We start from the raw sequence: 15,488 nt of genomic DNA on the forward strand, positions 1-15,488 counted from the left end.
CACACGACCATATGGTGTCAGCGTTGCATACTCAAACCAAACACAGATTTCTCTTTCTTTTCTTTTCTTTCCTTTTTTTCCCTGACATTTTAAAAGTCCTTCAGGCTAATCTTTGTAACCGTTAACACCTGTGAAGCATTTTCAGATAAGTCTAAATCCAAATTGCTTCTACATTTTAAACTTTTCTTGTAACAGGGTCCAGTGCAGAATATTTACCTTTCAAAGACAAAGTCGATAGATTCGACCACCTTTTAGTGATAATCTGGAAATATTTTCGGCTATCAGCCAGCTACAAAACTGACAATGTACGAGAAAATGAAAGTATCATCTTTCTGATATAACTGCATGATTAGACTGGAAGACAGACAAAAGTTAAACTTCACTGGGCATTCTTGACTTTGAAAAATGTAAATGATGGAATGACCTCCACACTTGAGTCTGCTGAGGAAATTATTCTGAAGAGTTTAACTGCAGTTTGCTTTGCTGTTATGAAACTGAGAATATGGACCAAGCTGACCTTGTCACCAGATTTGTGCCACTTTGGAGTGAGGCTTCCATTACCTGTATTCAGTGCCTTTATTAATGACCAGTACTGATGTAGTCAGGTAAACATCACCACCATATCTGCTGCTGTAAGTATGAATAAATGAATAAATTCATACATTTGCCTAAATTCTTGATACAAATATTACAAGTTATTTTGTTTGGCGTCATTACAGGCGTCACGCCTGCTGTTGCTCTCACTGTGTGAACTGATCAGAGTGAAAGTGCTGACAGCCAAACGGGTATGTCTGAAGTTTTTAATGTCAAAGTCAAACTTTTACATGATTAATCATCATACCAAACCATTCGTCAAGAAGCTTTTCTTCCTCATCATAGCAAATGCAATTAGTTGTGTAATTACAGGGTGGGATTGGCAAAAAACAAACAAACAAAACAAAACAAAAAAAAACCTGGCGCCAATCCCTTTAGGTAAAGAAAACAAAGAAGAGGAAAACAAAAGTAACATTTTTTTTTTCCATTTTTTTTTAATCAAGTGCAGATTTGAACCTTAAGCATGCCATCGTTTGTTATGGTTTCCAGTTGTCTGTTCTACAGTGTAGTTTATTTGTACATGGCTAGGGTAACAGCACAAGGGGGATGACAGGTACATGACGTCCACTGAAGTGTCTCTTCTCAAAAGTGGCTTGATTAGTAGGCGGTGGATCTCAGACATGATGCCTTTCTCTGTCCCCCCCCCCTGTGTTTTCCAGTAGACTGAAACATCTTCATGTTTAAACGTGCAGTATAAAAAAGGACACACCCACACAGATTCATTTACATAAAGTTTCCTTAAATCCACACTTTAAGTGTTTGAAAGGTGCCATCATGGAACTGCCATAAAACAGCAGTTTGAAGAAATATTTGCCACTTTTAAAAGGCAGAGCTGTCTCAAGAGTCTCTTTCCAAAACTCGCAAACGGGTTTCTCCACGGGTTCTTCATGACCTTTAAGGGTCTGAAACCCATTTATCTCAACTCGTTCTCCCAGAGAATGAGCATGTGTCCTTTTGTCTCTCAGTACATGTACCATGCAGGATATTATGATTGTTTTCAATCCCCATGAAGTCTCCAAGAAGCAAGAAATCCCAAATGTTAGGGTTTGAATTATGTTACATCCTCAGCACAGTCCATCAAAAACAGAGCTCAGTAAGCAGCCATATTGGGGTATTTGGGGGAGATGAAGGCTTTGGGAGTAAATACAACAGTGGACTCGAAGCTGAAGAGTGTTGTTTACAGAGTTGTAAAGTTAAAGGTATATACAGGTATAGAAAATGTATCCACACACACAGTGCCTTTCTTATCCTTGCAAAAGGTGATTCCTGCATTAATTCCAGTCCAGTTGCCTTTCAGTGAGGGGACAGTCAAGCAGCAACTCTGTGTGAGTAAGCTGAATCTTACTGCACATTTGAGATGGGCTTTACTTTTGTTTCCTACTTTCTTAAAAAAGATGTCTCAGTTCGCGCTTATGATCCAAAACAACCAGAAAAAAAAAAAAACTAAGAGACACACTGGCAATTTTCCAGCAGTGTTACATTCCTCTATCCAGACATTAATGAGATCAGTACAGATCAAGGGAGGAGAAGAGAGGAGAAAAGAAACTCATTAAGACCACAGGGACGACCTAACCCTATTATCCCTATCACACCACTGAGCCACACACTGATGATGGGAATTAAGATGTGTTGGCCTCAATCCACACCCACTCTTTAGCCCGATGCAGTAGAGTGTGTCGGAAGTCGTGCAGTAGCTGACGGGAAGGACAAAATGTGAAGGAGTCTGTTATCTGTGCAGTTCAGCACAGCAGTATGGGCGTGTTCAGGTCAGCACAGCGTGGCGAAACGGGTCGCGGCACAACTCTTACGCTCCCACTTCACTGTGTTCTTTTCTTGATATAGCCTCTGGCATCCTTTGTGCCCAAAGTGAGAAAAAGGCCCAAGGTGACTCCAAACTCGCTCCACGATAAAAAGGAAACGTGCTCATCCGCTGACGCTAACTCCCTTGCTGCCATCATTATCTCCATTTCCCTGTGAGCACACACATTTAGTACAGATGTATCCAAATAGTCGCGGTATTCAAAAAAGCATGTGGTTTAAAAAAGAGAGGAAAAAAAGTAAGCATAATCTTTCTTTCATGCAGTTTTTTTTCTTTTCTTTTTTTTTTTTCTTACAGAAGTTACAGAAGTTTGGTTTTTCTATGAGTCCTACGTACAGCAGAATAGCTCCTGTTTTCACATTTGTCTATCATTACTTACAGTAGATGTGACTGAAATTCCCTTTAATGTAGTCTCACACATCAGTCAGAGATGAATAATTACTAAATACATTTCATATTTAAATACTGAATGGAGGGAAGCAGGCAAAAATGCTACAGCTAGTTCAATGACAATGTTAAAAAATTATGATTAAAAGCACATACATACATAGTGCATATGAACTACGCATTGTGTACATCTTTATATGTCTCATGTTTAAATATGCCATGTGTGTATTGTGTGTGCAAGTTGTGGTTGTTGGTGTGTTCTCAATTTTTTTCTGTATGAAAGTTAATGCATGTTATTACATACTGTATGTTACACCGCCACTGGATTGTGTCATAAACGGTGGCTCTATGCATGTCCACATTCTGTAAATGCACTGTATGAGTTTGTGTTTACATGCTAAGCTCTGTGTGTAAGCGCTTGCATGCGTATGTGTGCATGTGTGTCCACATGTGTGTGAGACAGCACTTATCATACATGAACACCGTTGGGGTACCATAGATGTGTAATGAACTGCACCTCAGTCGAGCCTGAAACGAAGGACGGTTTGCAGAGCGATAATACTGCTGTTTTTATCAAATACTGACATACACTATATACATACAGACTGGGTGTAAAGGTCAAATGATGAACATATATTCTCACACACGCCCGAATACTGTGGCAATACGGACACACTATGAGGACATTGTATTCTGAAAAATTACATTTGATTGTTAGAAAAGTCTATTTTCACATTGTTGCTGTTTGTTCTGGATCATTTATGTTTTTAACAACTGATTTTTGAGATCAGGACTTTTTTTTTCTAGTGTGTAACTTTACAGTGATCCCACTTGTTGGTACTTTATGCTCTATTTACGACAGAAAATTCTCAAGGGATTAGCTGTTTGATTGGTTAATATCCCCTCTTGTGTTATGATACAGTTGATTAGACATTAGAAAAATTGATTGGTCTGAATTAGATTCAAAGAGCTCAATCAAAGACCCGTCACTTCATTTTTAATCTGTTTTGACTTGGATGAAACCTCAGTGGTTTTTCAGCAGATGGCTCGCCAGTTGAGTCCAAATATGGTCTGCTGTAGCCTCAGTTTTTATACGCACCCAGGAATTTATAGCATCAGAATTTACACTGTCTCAGCCTCTTTCTTCTTCATACAGTTCCCTCTGTGGGATAGGGTCAGGCATGCATCAGATTCAGGTAAAAAGAAGAGAAGTTTGTCCTCCTCCACACTGTCATAAGAGGATCTTTGCCTGTAGGTAACTTTCACTGGTATTTAAAAAAATGCTTTAGAAAGTGTTCTTGTTCAGAGCTCTCCTAGGAGTTGAGCCATGATTTTTCTACATTTTAAGTGCCTATAAATATTAGTCAAAATCCAAAAGTATTTTTGGAAAACATCTTTTCTGACATTTTCACATCTTCCCAGGTTCCAAGTCCTTTCACATTGATGATTTGCCAGTGAAGTTTTAACCCTCCTTCTTTGTCAGAAAAGGGAGTAGCGGCGAAGACTGCAAGGCTGTCACAGGTAGACCTCACGGCGTGACAAGGTCAGGCAGGATGTGGTCTTGTAGTCCCCTCCTGTCCGCGTCAGTGGTATGACCTCGGGTGGGTTCTGGCCTTCTCCCCCTCCCTCCTCTTGTTGGCGCCTCCCGAAGCCAGCGCTGCTAAATGTGTCGTAGGAAGCCGAAGTCATCTTGCGGTTTAGAAGGTTACGGTTGTGATCACCCATGTTCCTGTTGCGGTCTCCACTACCCAGGGTGCCAAGTGGATCCCCGTTGGCTAGAGGTAATCTCTGACCTTCTCCACCGACGACCAGTCCGGGTTCGGAGCTCCCTGCGCTTCCCGCGCTCTCGCTGTCACTCTCATGGTCGTTACCACGTAGATTGTTGTTGTCATCTCCAGGGGCGAAGGTTGAGAGTCGTGGGGGGTCACTGCCGTGGCGCTGACGCTGCCGTGGCGAAGGGCGGACGGGCATCCAGCAAGTGTCAGAATGGCCAAACTCATCACACTCCCTGGTACACTTTCCCGTCAAAGCTACATCTGGCAGCTGTCTAGCATCTAGAAACAGAAAAACAAACAAACAAGAACACACAAAAAAATGCAAAAGCAGTTAAAAGACAAAGAAATAAAGGTTTTTGTTGGCATTGCTACCTTAATTTAAAAAGTAATGTCTCACACCGAAAAGAGAGAGAAAGGGGAACGTCACAATGAACTGACTTAGGGTACTACATACTATAGACCACCAAATGATGACGAATCAAGGAAATAAAAAAGTATCAGCGACAAAAGAGAGTTGAACAATGGGAGAGGAAGACAGAAAATAGCTTAAAAAGGATGGGTTTAGACAAAGGTGGCAAAGGAGGGGTTGAATTAAAAGGAAAAATGCTGTTGGAGCAAAAAGAAAAACTGCTGACTTCCAATGAATGTATAAAAAAAAATCAGCTGTGGTTCTGCATTACATTAAAGGTAAAAGGTGATTTCAAAGCAAAAAAAAAAAAAAAAATAAATACTGGCAACGGAGAGATTTTAATTATAAGAAATCTGAATGGCAAGTCAGAATTTCTTTATGTGGAAGGGAAAGATTAGGTCACATATTTGTAACATCCCTCTAGTGCTTGTTCACAAGGTTAGTGAGGCTGCCTGGGATTTAATGCTGCTGTACTGTAGCATCAAAAGTTATGGGTATTATCTACGCAAACCAATCATTTCTCTTTTCATGTCTTGTCACATCAAGTAATACGTTCATTTCCTGTTCGAGCTCCTAAAGTTGGCCTCACTTGAATTTACCGCAAGAAATTAGATATTTCTGCTGTGATCTGATAGCAAAGTTTTGTTGAATATGTAGAGCAGCAGCAGTAAATTCATGCGAAACCAAACAAGCACATACTTGCGCAGTATAATTATAGCCAACACAATGAATTCTCTGTTCAATTCTTCTCTCCATCTGACCGTGACAAAAACTTATTAGACTCCACAAAATCCTCAAGATTTCACACACTGGCAAGAAGCAGCATTGAACTGGAAACTCACTGAAAGCCACAGAACTAGTTATTCACCAAGGTCATAGTGACCGTGGTGTGTTGCCGATGCTGTAGCGGCCCCGGCGTGACCACATACAGAGGAAAGATGAGTGGAAAAAATTTAAAGAATAACTTTTTCTTTTTGCCCTCTTGTCATCCTTGACAAAGAGTTCACACAAAAGGTGAAAACACAATTTCATTGGTGAAAAGGAGGCTTAGGCAAGGCCTTGGATGGTTCTCTGGCATTACATACTAACACATATTAGCTTTTATTTAAAAAAAGGAAAAAAATCTTCACATAGTACCCAGAAACACACTGTGTGTGCAGTGCAAGCACACATACACACACAGAACAAGTGCTTTTTTGTATAAAACAGATTTCCATCATGTGAAGAGAGAAAAGACTCCTGAGACCTTGACAGCAAGTCGAGGTTTTAATGAAAATGTTATTGTGCGTTTGTGTCAGAGAAAGTGGAGGTGAGAGTGTGTGTGTGTGTGAGAGCGAGGGACGGAGAAAAAGAAAGCTACAGATAGTGTGTATAAACATGTCTAAGCTTTCAGAGTAAAACCTTTTTGAGATCTGTTGTACAACTGTATGTACCATTCTCCACATGTTCTTCTTCTCCTACGCTGCCCTCAGGTGTGGTTCGCTCATAGCCTTCCTCCGGAAGTGGCAGGGCTCCCAGCCGAGGCCCCGATGAACTCTTGCTGCTCGGAGTCTCCGAGTCCTCCAGGCCACTGTCATAGCAACCACCGTCCTGTGGTTGGCTCACTACCGAGAAGGTCACCCGGCGAAGGGTCCCCTGCAGAAAACAGACAGACACACACACACACACACACACACACACACACACACACACACACACACACACACACACACACACACACACACACACACACACACACACACACACACACACACACAATATGAGATTAATCATCCAATATTCCTAATCTGAGATTCTAAATCTGAGGATTAGGCTGTTGGGCAGGGGTCTGCAAAGACATATTGGGATTATCGGAGGATGTTCGCCTTGATTATGGGCTTAGCTGCTACAATGCAGGGTAATAGTTATCAACCAAGTTTTCAGTTGGCTTTTAATCCCAGTTTAGATTAAGGTTTTTGGACATGGATGATGTTTACAAACCTCCGGACTGGCCAGAGAAAGTTGCTTTTCATCTGGAATGGTGCCTAGTAGTAGCAGCTGGGTAATATAAAGTTCACGCTCAAAAACAGCACCCGGTGCTGTACTGAAATAAGTGAAGGGTGTTAAATGATAAGTCTGGTGACATTTTACATTTTCCTGTTGCCAACAAAAACAAAAACTGAGGTAAAGATTTGCTGTTTGTTTATCTGTCTCTCAGATTACGCAAATATTATAGTGTCAAATTTTCAGAAACTTGGTGGATTGGTGGAACATACACAAAAAGAAGAACCCATGAAATTTCTGTGTGAATGTGGTTAACTCTTTTTTGAAACTGCAAAAGATGGTCTTGGTGGCGCATGTGCTCTCCAGTTAAAACAGCTTGTCTGTGTATCCAAAGACTCATACACTGTAGCTCCTCTGCTGCAAAGGATGACATGTTCCTTCAAAATGAATGACAGGCACTGTATTCAATTCAAACCAGTCTCTCTTAGACCATCCTGGTGTGTATGTGGGATTCACACTCTTACTAACTACAATATCCTGCATTTATTTCATCTATTTAAATTTTAAATTGTATATTTGTGATCAATTTTTAAAGATTTACGTGCTTTGGGCTGAGCAGAGATAGGGTGGCTGGAAACTGTAAAGTTACTGGTTAATAAATTGTTGGTTTTGGTCTTAGACAAACAACTAAACTCCAAAGATTTGACCAGCATTATCCTTCATTTTATTCCAGTTTGCTTTGTTATTTTAAAAGTAAGCCAGCTTATCATAATATGGAAATTTATTAGAGACTGAGTAGCAAAAATAAATAAAGAACTACAACTTTCAAAAATAGGCTGCACGCATGCTTGCAACAAAAACCAGTGAACCATCTCCCATCAACAACAAACAATCTAGTTCTGCAGCGCAAGTGGTTTCAGAAATGAATTACATCACTCATGCAAACTAAGCATCACACCTGCTCCAGTTTTAACACCCAAATCACACCAGTCTAGTTATCAGAGCAGTTTTCACTTTGGGGAGAGAAAGAGAGAGAGGGAAAAGATTGCTTTAAGTTCATGCTGAGAGTATATCAGTGAGAGTTAAATGACTCTGTCTGGCCTGAAGGGATCACTCTGCACCAGGAAGCCCATTTCTATACCCCCCCCCCCCCCCCCAACCCACTGACATATTCATTTATCTGTTCACAAAATTACATCCTTTTCAATCTAGATCTGCTTTGAAACATGCAGCTATAGGGAGGAAGTGACTGAGCAGAGGACGGAAGCAGATTAGAGTGGACAAAACTTCACCTCCGAAAGTCACCTCAGGATAATCTGGGTAAAAATTGATGGAGGGCTCGAATAAAAGTCCAGACTGTACCAAATTGCCCTTTTCTTTCAAACACGCACAAAAAGACAAGAAACATTTGAACAAGTTCACCTAATGAACGCACAAGACAAGATGAGAGGGGAGCACAGCAAAATTAATTAAGCAGAAACGGGAAATTAATGGAGCACGTGTTTCTTCTGCCACTTCTTCACAACAGTTCATAAAAAATGGGGAGCAGAAAAAGTGAGTCAGACAACAAAGATGGGAAGCATGAGCAAGAGAGAGGAAGAAGACATGATATTAGAATCTAATGGAAAACCAGTAGTTCTTGGAACCTCAGTGGCTTCATTTTTAACTCTCCACAGACGGAGCGATGTATTTTTAGAGCTTTCACTTGGATGAAGCAGCTCAACCTCCTTTCCACTTATTCAAACAAGGGGCAGCAGCTCACAGAGCAAATAGTAGATAAATGAGTAGAAGCTGGGTGGAAAGAGTCAGAGACAGCATGAGTAAGGAATATTTTTGCTTTTTTATTTTTTGCCAAGAAAAACGTGTGAACTCATCATAATAAGTGTGTTTTCTGGCATCAGAGATGTTGACAACAGGCTGTCAAACCTTTTTTCTTCTGACCATAAAATGACATTAACTCAACATTATGGCAGGATGTGTTTTCATGATCACGGAATTATTTTGCAGTGATAATGATGAAAAATGATAACAATTTCCGATCACAAGGCAACAAGAGAAGCACACAATCCTTTAGCTTTTCAAGGAATATAAAACAGGAAAAGAAAGATAGAAATTCTCATGGACGGCCGTGACATTTCTATCAGGCAACTAACCCTGAAAAGCCACGAGCACATTTAGAGCACGGTTTGCTGTCCTGAAGCTCTTTCCAGAATCCTTCAAGTTTTTTCTCTCATCCAGCTGAGAAAATATTCTATATCTCACACAAGAGAAGATTTTTCCAACCAGTATAATTGAGCAGTTGACATTTCTCCCTGCTCAATCTGAAAAATGTCCAGAATAAAAAAAAACAAACTTTTATTTTGATTGTGTTCAATAACAGCAAAAATCTTCTATTTTATCTACCCGACTGAGGAAATACACAACTTAAGAAACAAGAATCATAGTTTTGTGCAACTATGTTGCTTTAGGAGGCTACTAAAAATACTTTCCCAAAAGTTTCTAATGATGTTCAACAACAAGAGTCTACAGGCAAGCCGGCTGCTGTAAATCTATAAGTAAACAGAGGTGCTTAGAGTTAACTAACAATGAGAATGATAATATGCTTTATACCAGCTAAAGTGCAAAGAAATATAATATGTGAGCAACCTTCGCTAATTGAGCGCTAAGTATAAAATACAGCTGAGGCTGCTGTGTCGTAAGATTTGCAGATAATTAGCCCCAGTATCTGATTCAGCACACAAACTCTTTGTGCGGTTATTGAGTGATTACTCAATGTCTTCAATAAAGACATGAAAAGCTCAGCTATTTGTGTGTTACTAGTCTAGTCAGACTGGGGTTGTCTGTAATTGCGACATGAAGATCAGATAGCATTTTATGGGCAATCAATGTAGAGATCAGGGTCTTTCCAAAGGCTTAACAAACTTTTTCTTGCAACTGTGCTTCAGAAGATCGGATGCCTAGCTTTGTGGTTAAATGTTACATGTCAGCTACATGAGAGGGGATAGGATTACTGTATGAGTGTAGAAATCCAGCTTGCACCACAGAGCAGGCCTTGATTTACAAAGAGTGAGCAGCAGCTTATTGGACAACTGGTGCTGGTTGCTTTCTCTGTGTGTTTTATTACAGATCTCATCTGTTCAGCCATGATTCCGTCTAATTCAATTTCCCTCTAACCTTGTTTCTGCCCAGACCTGCCCCCTTTCATTCCTTCATCCTCGTAATTTTTTTATTTTCGATTTCTCTCCCGCTTCTCCCCCTTCTTTGCGTCGGCCAATTCTGCAGTCAACTCCGCTTTCCACAGCTGTAGCTCTCCCTCTTTCCTCCTCGCCTCCCGCTCACTTCCTCCTCCTTCTCCTCCTCAATCCTTTCTTCTCCTTGCCAGTCAGCTTTATGATGTGGCGATCGATGATGTGTCCTTGACCTCGTTATGAGTCCCTCTACGCTTCCCCACAGCAGGCTTTATTGACCCATAACTTCTCTACACTCCCCAAACCCCTTTTTTCCCACTTCTTCTCACATCCTGTCTTGCGCTCATTGGCAAACCTCGCTTCTTTTCTTTTGCCAAATCCCATATTTTGGCATCCACTAGTCATTACATTGTATGACTGTACACACATTCTGCCTCGGTCCCTCTCGCGTCTTAACATTGTCGTCTCACTTTTTTCTTTTCACTTTCATTCATACCTCTGCTACCCAGTAACCATTTGAACATTTTCTGTGAATATGGATTTCTTAAAAAGCTTTTCACATGTCTGTCTTCTTTGCTTATACCTTCAGTGTGACTCCCGTTTTTTTCTTTGCTTCTTTGCCAGGTTCTACCTCTGCACAGAAAATCCTCCTTGATGTTTTCCAACCTGACTGACAAAGGCATGTTTCGTATATGTGCACTTTCTTTAATTTTGAAGGAGAAACTGCAAAAAACCCAATTATTACAATAAGTATTATAGCACCATCCTGAAATATCTATTGAATGTGGACACGCATTTATGAGTGTTAACACACACATGGATGATCTGGCTAAGGTCCAGTGTGGCCTATGAATTCATGCCTGATGGAGTATTAATTGAGTCTGACGGAGGACATAAAAAAACCCTTCCCCTTAATCTGACACGGCCCATTACAGTTCAATACTGACATGGGAGCTTCACTCATCTGCACTCTTTCTGCAGTCACTCATAGAAGCTCATTTAGCTTCTATGAGTGACTGCATTTGATTGATTATGTTTTGGTATGTAAGTGTGCATGTAAAGCAACTATATTATACAAACATATGACTATCCTGGAAGTTAGTCTGAAGTTATTTCTGGCAGATCAGAGTGAATCAAATGGAAGCACGATGGGTCTGAACTAAGAATAAACTTAACCATCTGTATCTTGCAGCTCTGAAGAAGAAGAAGAAAAAGAGAGTTCCTAATATAGCTTTCATTTCAGGGCAAGAACCGTGTTCCAGTGTGTGTGTGTGTGTGTGTGTGTGTGTGTGTGTGTGTGTGTGTGTGTGTGTGTGTGTATGCATATGAGTGAGACTTCACACATTTATGCTTGTGTTTTATAGCTCTGTATGAGTGTGAGACTTTCAAAACCTGCAAGATGTGTTATGTCAGCCTGTGAGAGTAGTGGTGTGTGTGTGTGTTTGTAGAATGTGTGTGTGTGTGTGTGTGTGTGTGTGTGTGCGTGCGTGCATGCGCAGGTTGGCTCAGTCATCAAGGTAATTAGTGTGTAAACCTCCTTGCTGTCGGTTCAAAGAGAATTAACGAGCTCTAGTTAATTAACAGTCTCCCTCTCTTCTTGTTACATGTGTCTGCATATTCAACACATGTGTGTATCTGCACATCTGATGTTTCATCTGTGTGTGTGTGTGTGTGAGACAGAGAGAGAGAGAGAGAGGGAGAGAACATTTGGACTTGAGTGTGTTTGTGTTTGTTTATGCCCTGGTACACTCTGGTCTGCATAATGAATTGACAGGATGTGGCTTATGCATAAACCAAAACTACAAATATGGTTGTAGGACTGGAGCCACATTTCCTTTTTGCTCTCTGCTCATTCTCATTGATGTCTGATATCATCTTTGTATAGGTGGAGAGCCACTATGGCTGATTTTTTAAAATTACTTATTATATATTTTTTACAGTATATGCATAGGTGGCAAAAGTAAAGATATTTACTTAAGTAGAAGTACAGATACTTGTGTTAAAAACTACTTTGGTAAAAGCTGAAGTACTGATTCAACTTCTCTACTCAGGTAAAAGTGAAAAAGTACAGGCTCTGAAATCTACTCAAAATAAGAAAGTAAAAGTAGCTCTTTGGAGGAGAGTTCTTTCTATTTTTGTGCAAAGCTAACCGATTCTTGTGCTACATTAATATAATAATAATATTAGTACTTGAGAATACAAATATTATTGCAATCTAAATTCTAATTCTAATGAATGTACTCAGCTTGAATCTGTTATGTAGGACACAGGCAGTGAAAGGGAATTAAAAAATAGCTCTGTCCTATGTTGGCTTATTGTAGAGGGCGACTGCCTCCACACCTAAACACAAAAATTAGTAGAGTCGGGAGTTACAGTGGGATTCAACAAGCCTAAGATCAGTTGTGGTGTCTCCACGTGGGGAATAGAATCACAACTTTTTATTATGATTTCCTGTAGATTTGCTTTGTGTGAAGGCTGTGATCAGCTGACCTGTGCTGCTGCTGCTCTGAGGTTTACTGCTCTGTGTGGATGAACTGAATTCAACAAGATGTAAGCAGATGTTTCAGAAGCTATATTGGCTGACAGTATACTGCTGTCTTTATACTGACAGTATACAGTTGGGACAAAGGTTGATTTTAGTGAATGAATCTAAGCATCATCAGCTTAGATTCAAATGCATCTCTTCTACAGTTGATGTAACTAACTCTGACCATGAACACCACAGCCACTGTGTACCAGTCCAACACAGAGCTTTACTGTAAATTCACCACAGTACAGCAAACTAACCTGTTTATCCTGCTCTAAACTCATGAGTATTTTCATGCAACCTTTGAATAACGCAAAGTTGTATACCTCAGTTTGTTTTGCAGGACGTTCCACAATGTGTAAAAACCATAATTTCAGATCATATTCAGATACTATCTCTGTCACTGTGTGAAGCTTTCGCTCATTCTGGGAAATACAGCTGTAAGTTTAGCAACAGACACACTGTGTAACAAATATTTGTTCACTCCGCTCGAATAGCTTAAGCCTAAAGTAACAAGCCTGTTTTGAAAATGTAAGATGTAAAAAGTACAAATATTTGCACTAAAATGTAGGGAGTTAAAAAAAAAAGGTTGTCCGGGAAAATAAATACACAAGTAAATTACCAATACCAATACCAATACCAATATATTTGCACTTTGTTACTTACCACCTCTGAATATACGTGTAGGCCCTCTTTCATACAAACCAAGTGTGTTGGTTCTAACAGTCACAGACTTCAGTTATGGTGCATGCAGGCAGAGTGAGACCACATTTAGTAAACTAAACATAGACCAAAAAAATGTAAAATCATCTGCTATTGACTGATGTGACTTTTTAAAGCTGAAACATGATACCTGTATGTAATCATTAGCCATTAAAAGAGTTGTCTGAATGGACAACTGATAAAAGTCAGTGTAGTTAAATTAATGGCTATTCAGTAATTAGATTTCAGCCAAACATATTTAATTACCATAATATCTGTTTTCTTTTTTGCCTTCTTTCATTTATTCAGAAAACAAAACTATAAAAACAAGTGTTAAATGTAACAGACTTTTGCAGAAAAAAATATTAAATTCATCGACTGGAAATACTAGTGTTGATGATGATTAATTTTTACACAAATCACATAATGCTGTTAGTTGGTCCGACTGCACGGCATCCAAAGTGTTGTGATAGATTACGCTTTCATCTGTCATTACCCAACATATTGCTGCATGTTTGCATTTGCGCTTGTTTGCTAAAAATAAGAAACTGGATGTTCAAAAAACACGTTTGTTTTCCTGTGATGTTAATATATTTCTTTTGAAAGAGGCCAAAGTCAGTTAATTCTTCAAGTAAAATGTCAGTCAAGCAGACACCAAACACCCTGTTTGTAATCGCTCCTTCCAGACACCTGAAATTTTCCTCATGTTGACTGAGGGGTGCAGCAGTGTAATTTCCCAGGCAGCTCTCCTTGAATGGTGATTTAAGCCCGAGAACACATTATATCTGATGCCATGCATCAATATTTTTAAAATATGATTTTTTTTAGGCCAGAAATTGGATTGTGTGACCCTTATGGGATTCTGAAAGTCTCAATTAAAGACCAGATTTATGGAATTCTTTAAGAGGCTTAGCAGCTCTAGTGGGTGGAATGACCTCTTCAATGATTAGAATAACCCTGGTATTTGAACATAATATGAGTAATGACTATATAATCAGTCAGAAAAAAATTAATTAGTGATTAAGTGTTTACTGAGTACTATGATGGTGCCCTCAAAAGTTCTCAGCATACAAATGACTGAACTAAATAGCAATCTGTTTTTGGGTTGTATATAAGCTTGTCAAAAACAGGGTTGGTGGTTCAGTCATCTGCCTCTCCACCTGCTGAAGTGGCCTTGGGCAGGATTCTGAACTCTAAGTTGCTCCTGATGGCAGGTAAGCACTTTGTATGCCAGCTCTGCTGTGACTGGTGTTGGGTGCTAAAAGTGTAAAAATGTCTTAAAAGTGCAGATCATTCAACATATCTTTTTTTTTTTTTATTATTATTAAAGATTACATCACCTTATACCGATTCTCATAATCTGACAGTTTATTTACTATCTAAAAAATACCTGAGCTGATAAAATGTCAGTCTAATGCTTATTACAGCTATAACTGTGTGTAATAAGTAAGTTGATATTGCACTATACTACCAGAGCACACAGTGAAAACTAATATGCTCCTGTTGACACCACATGGGTATAGTCCAGACTTCATATCCGGAATGCTGATCAGTCAAAATGACCTTTGTTTCTGCTCTTTTGTTTTGCCACCGTTTAGAAATCATGTTGTGCTAATGCAGCCAGTGAATGTGAATTTGCTCGTACTTTAAGAGTAGAGGAATGAATAAGGGAACCCAATAACAGCAGGCAGATTACAATGCAAATATTATTGGAAAATAATGAGCTTGTATTGATCGCTTTAAAGCAGGCATCCTTACACTTTGCATGATTAAACTGTCATGTAAAGGTGCTTTGTGCAGAGACACGTCGTCGCTATGGATTCCACGCAGCGTGGCTCTGTGGACGACATGCTTCATGATTTGCAGTTAATTTCACAGCTTGCATTTTCCTTCCCTTTCTTTACTACTGTTTCTTCTGTACCATTTTAATTGCCGTTTAGATTCTCTAGCTCCAGATGTCTTGTTTCATAACTGTAAGAGATTTTTTTACAAGCACCTTAAGTGTGAAATTTGTTGGTGAAAAAAAAAAACACACAAAAAAGAAAAAAAAACAAAACAAAGCACATGAATGTCGTGTTTTCTTTTAATCTCATTTGCGCAAACA

At 39.5% G+C, this 15,488-nt stretch overlaps 1 protein-coding gene across 1 annotated transcript in view; it reads right to left on the reverse strand.

The window, feature by feature from the left end:
- Window positions 1–786: 786 nt before the first annotated feature.
- The window catches only part of LOC115784556 (protocadherin-7), a 42,717-nt gene continuing 28,015 nt past the window's right edge, over window positions 787–15,488 (reverse strand). Inside the window, 2 exon segments of the mRNA XM_075074396.1 lie at window positions 787–4,854; window positions 6,418–6,619. Of these exon segments, the coding sequence (XP_074930497.1) occupies window positions 4,316–4,854; window positions 6,418–6,619 (741 nt within the window). The 3' untranslated portion in view covers window positions 787–4,315.

Source organism: Archocentrus centrarchus, chromosome 1, assembly GCF_007364275.1.
Source record: "Archocentrus centrarchus isolate MPI-CPG fArcCen1 chromosome 1, fArcCen1, whole genome shotgun sequence".
NCBI classification, from domain to species: domain Eukaryota; kingdom Metazoa; phylum Chordata; class Actinopteri; order Cichliformes; family Cichlidae; genus Archocentrus; species Archocentrus centrarchus.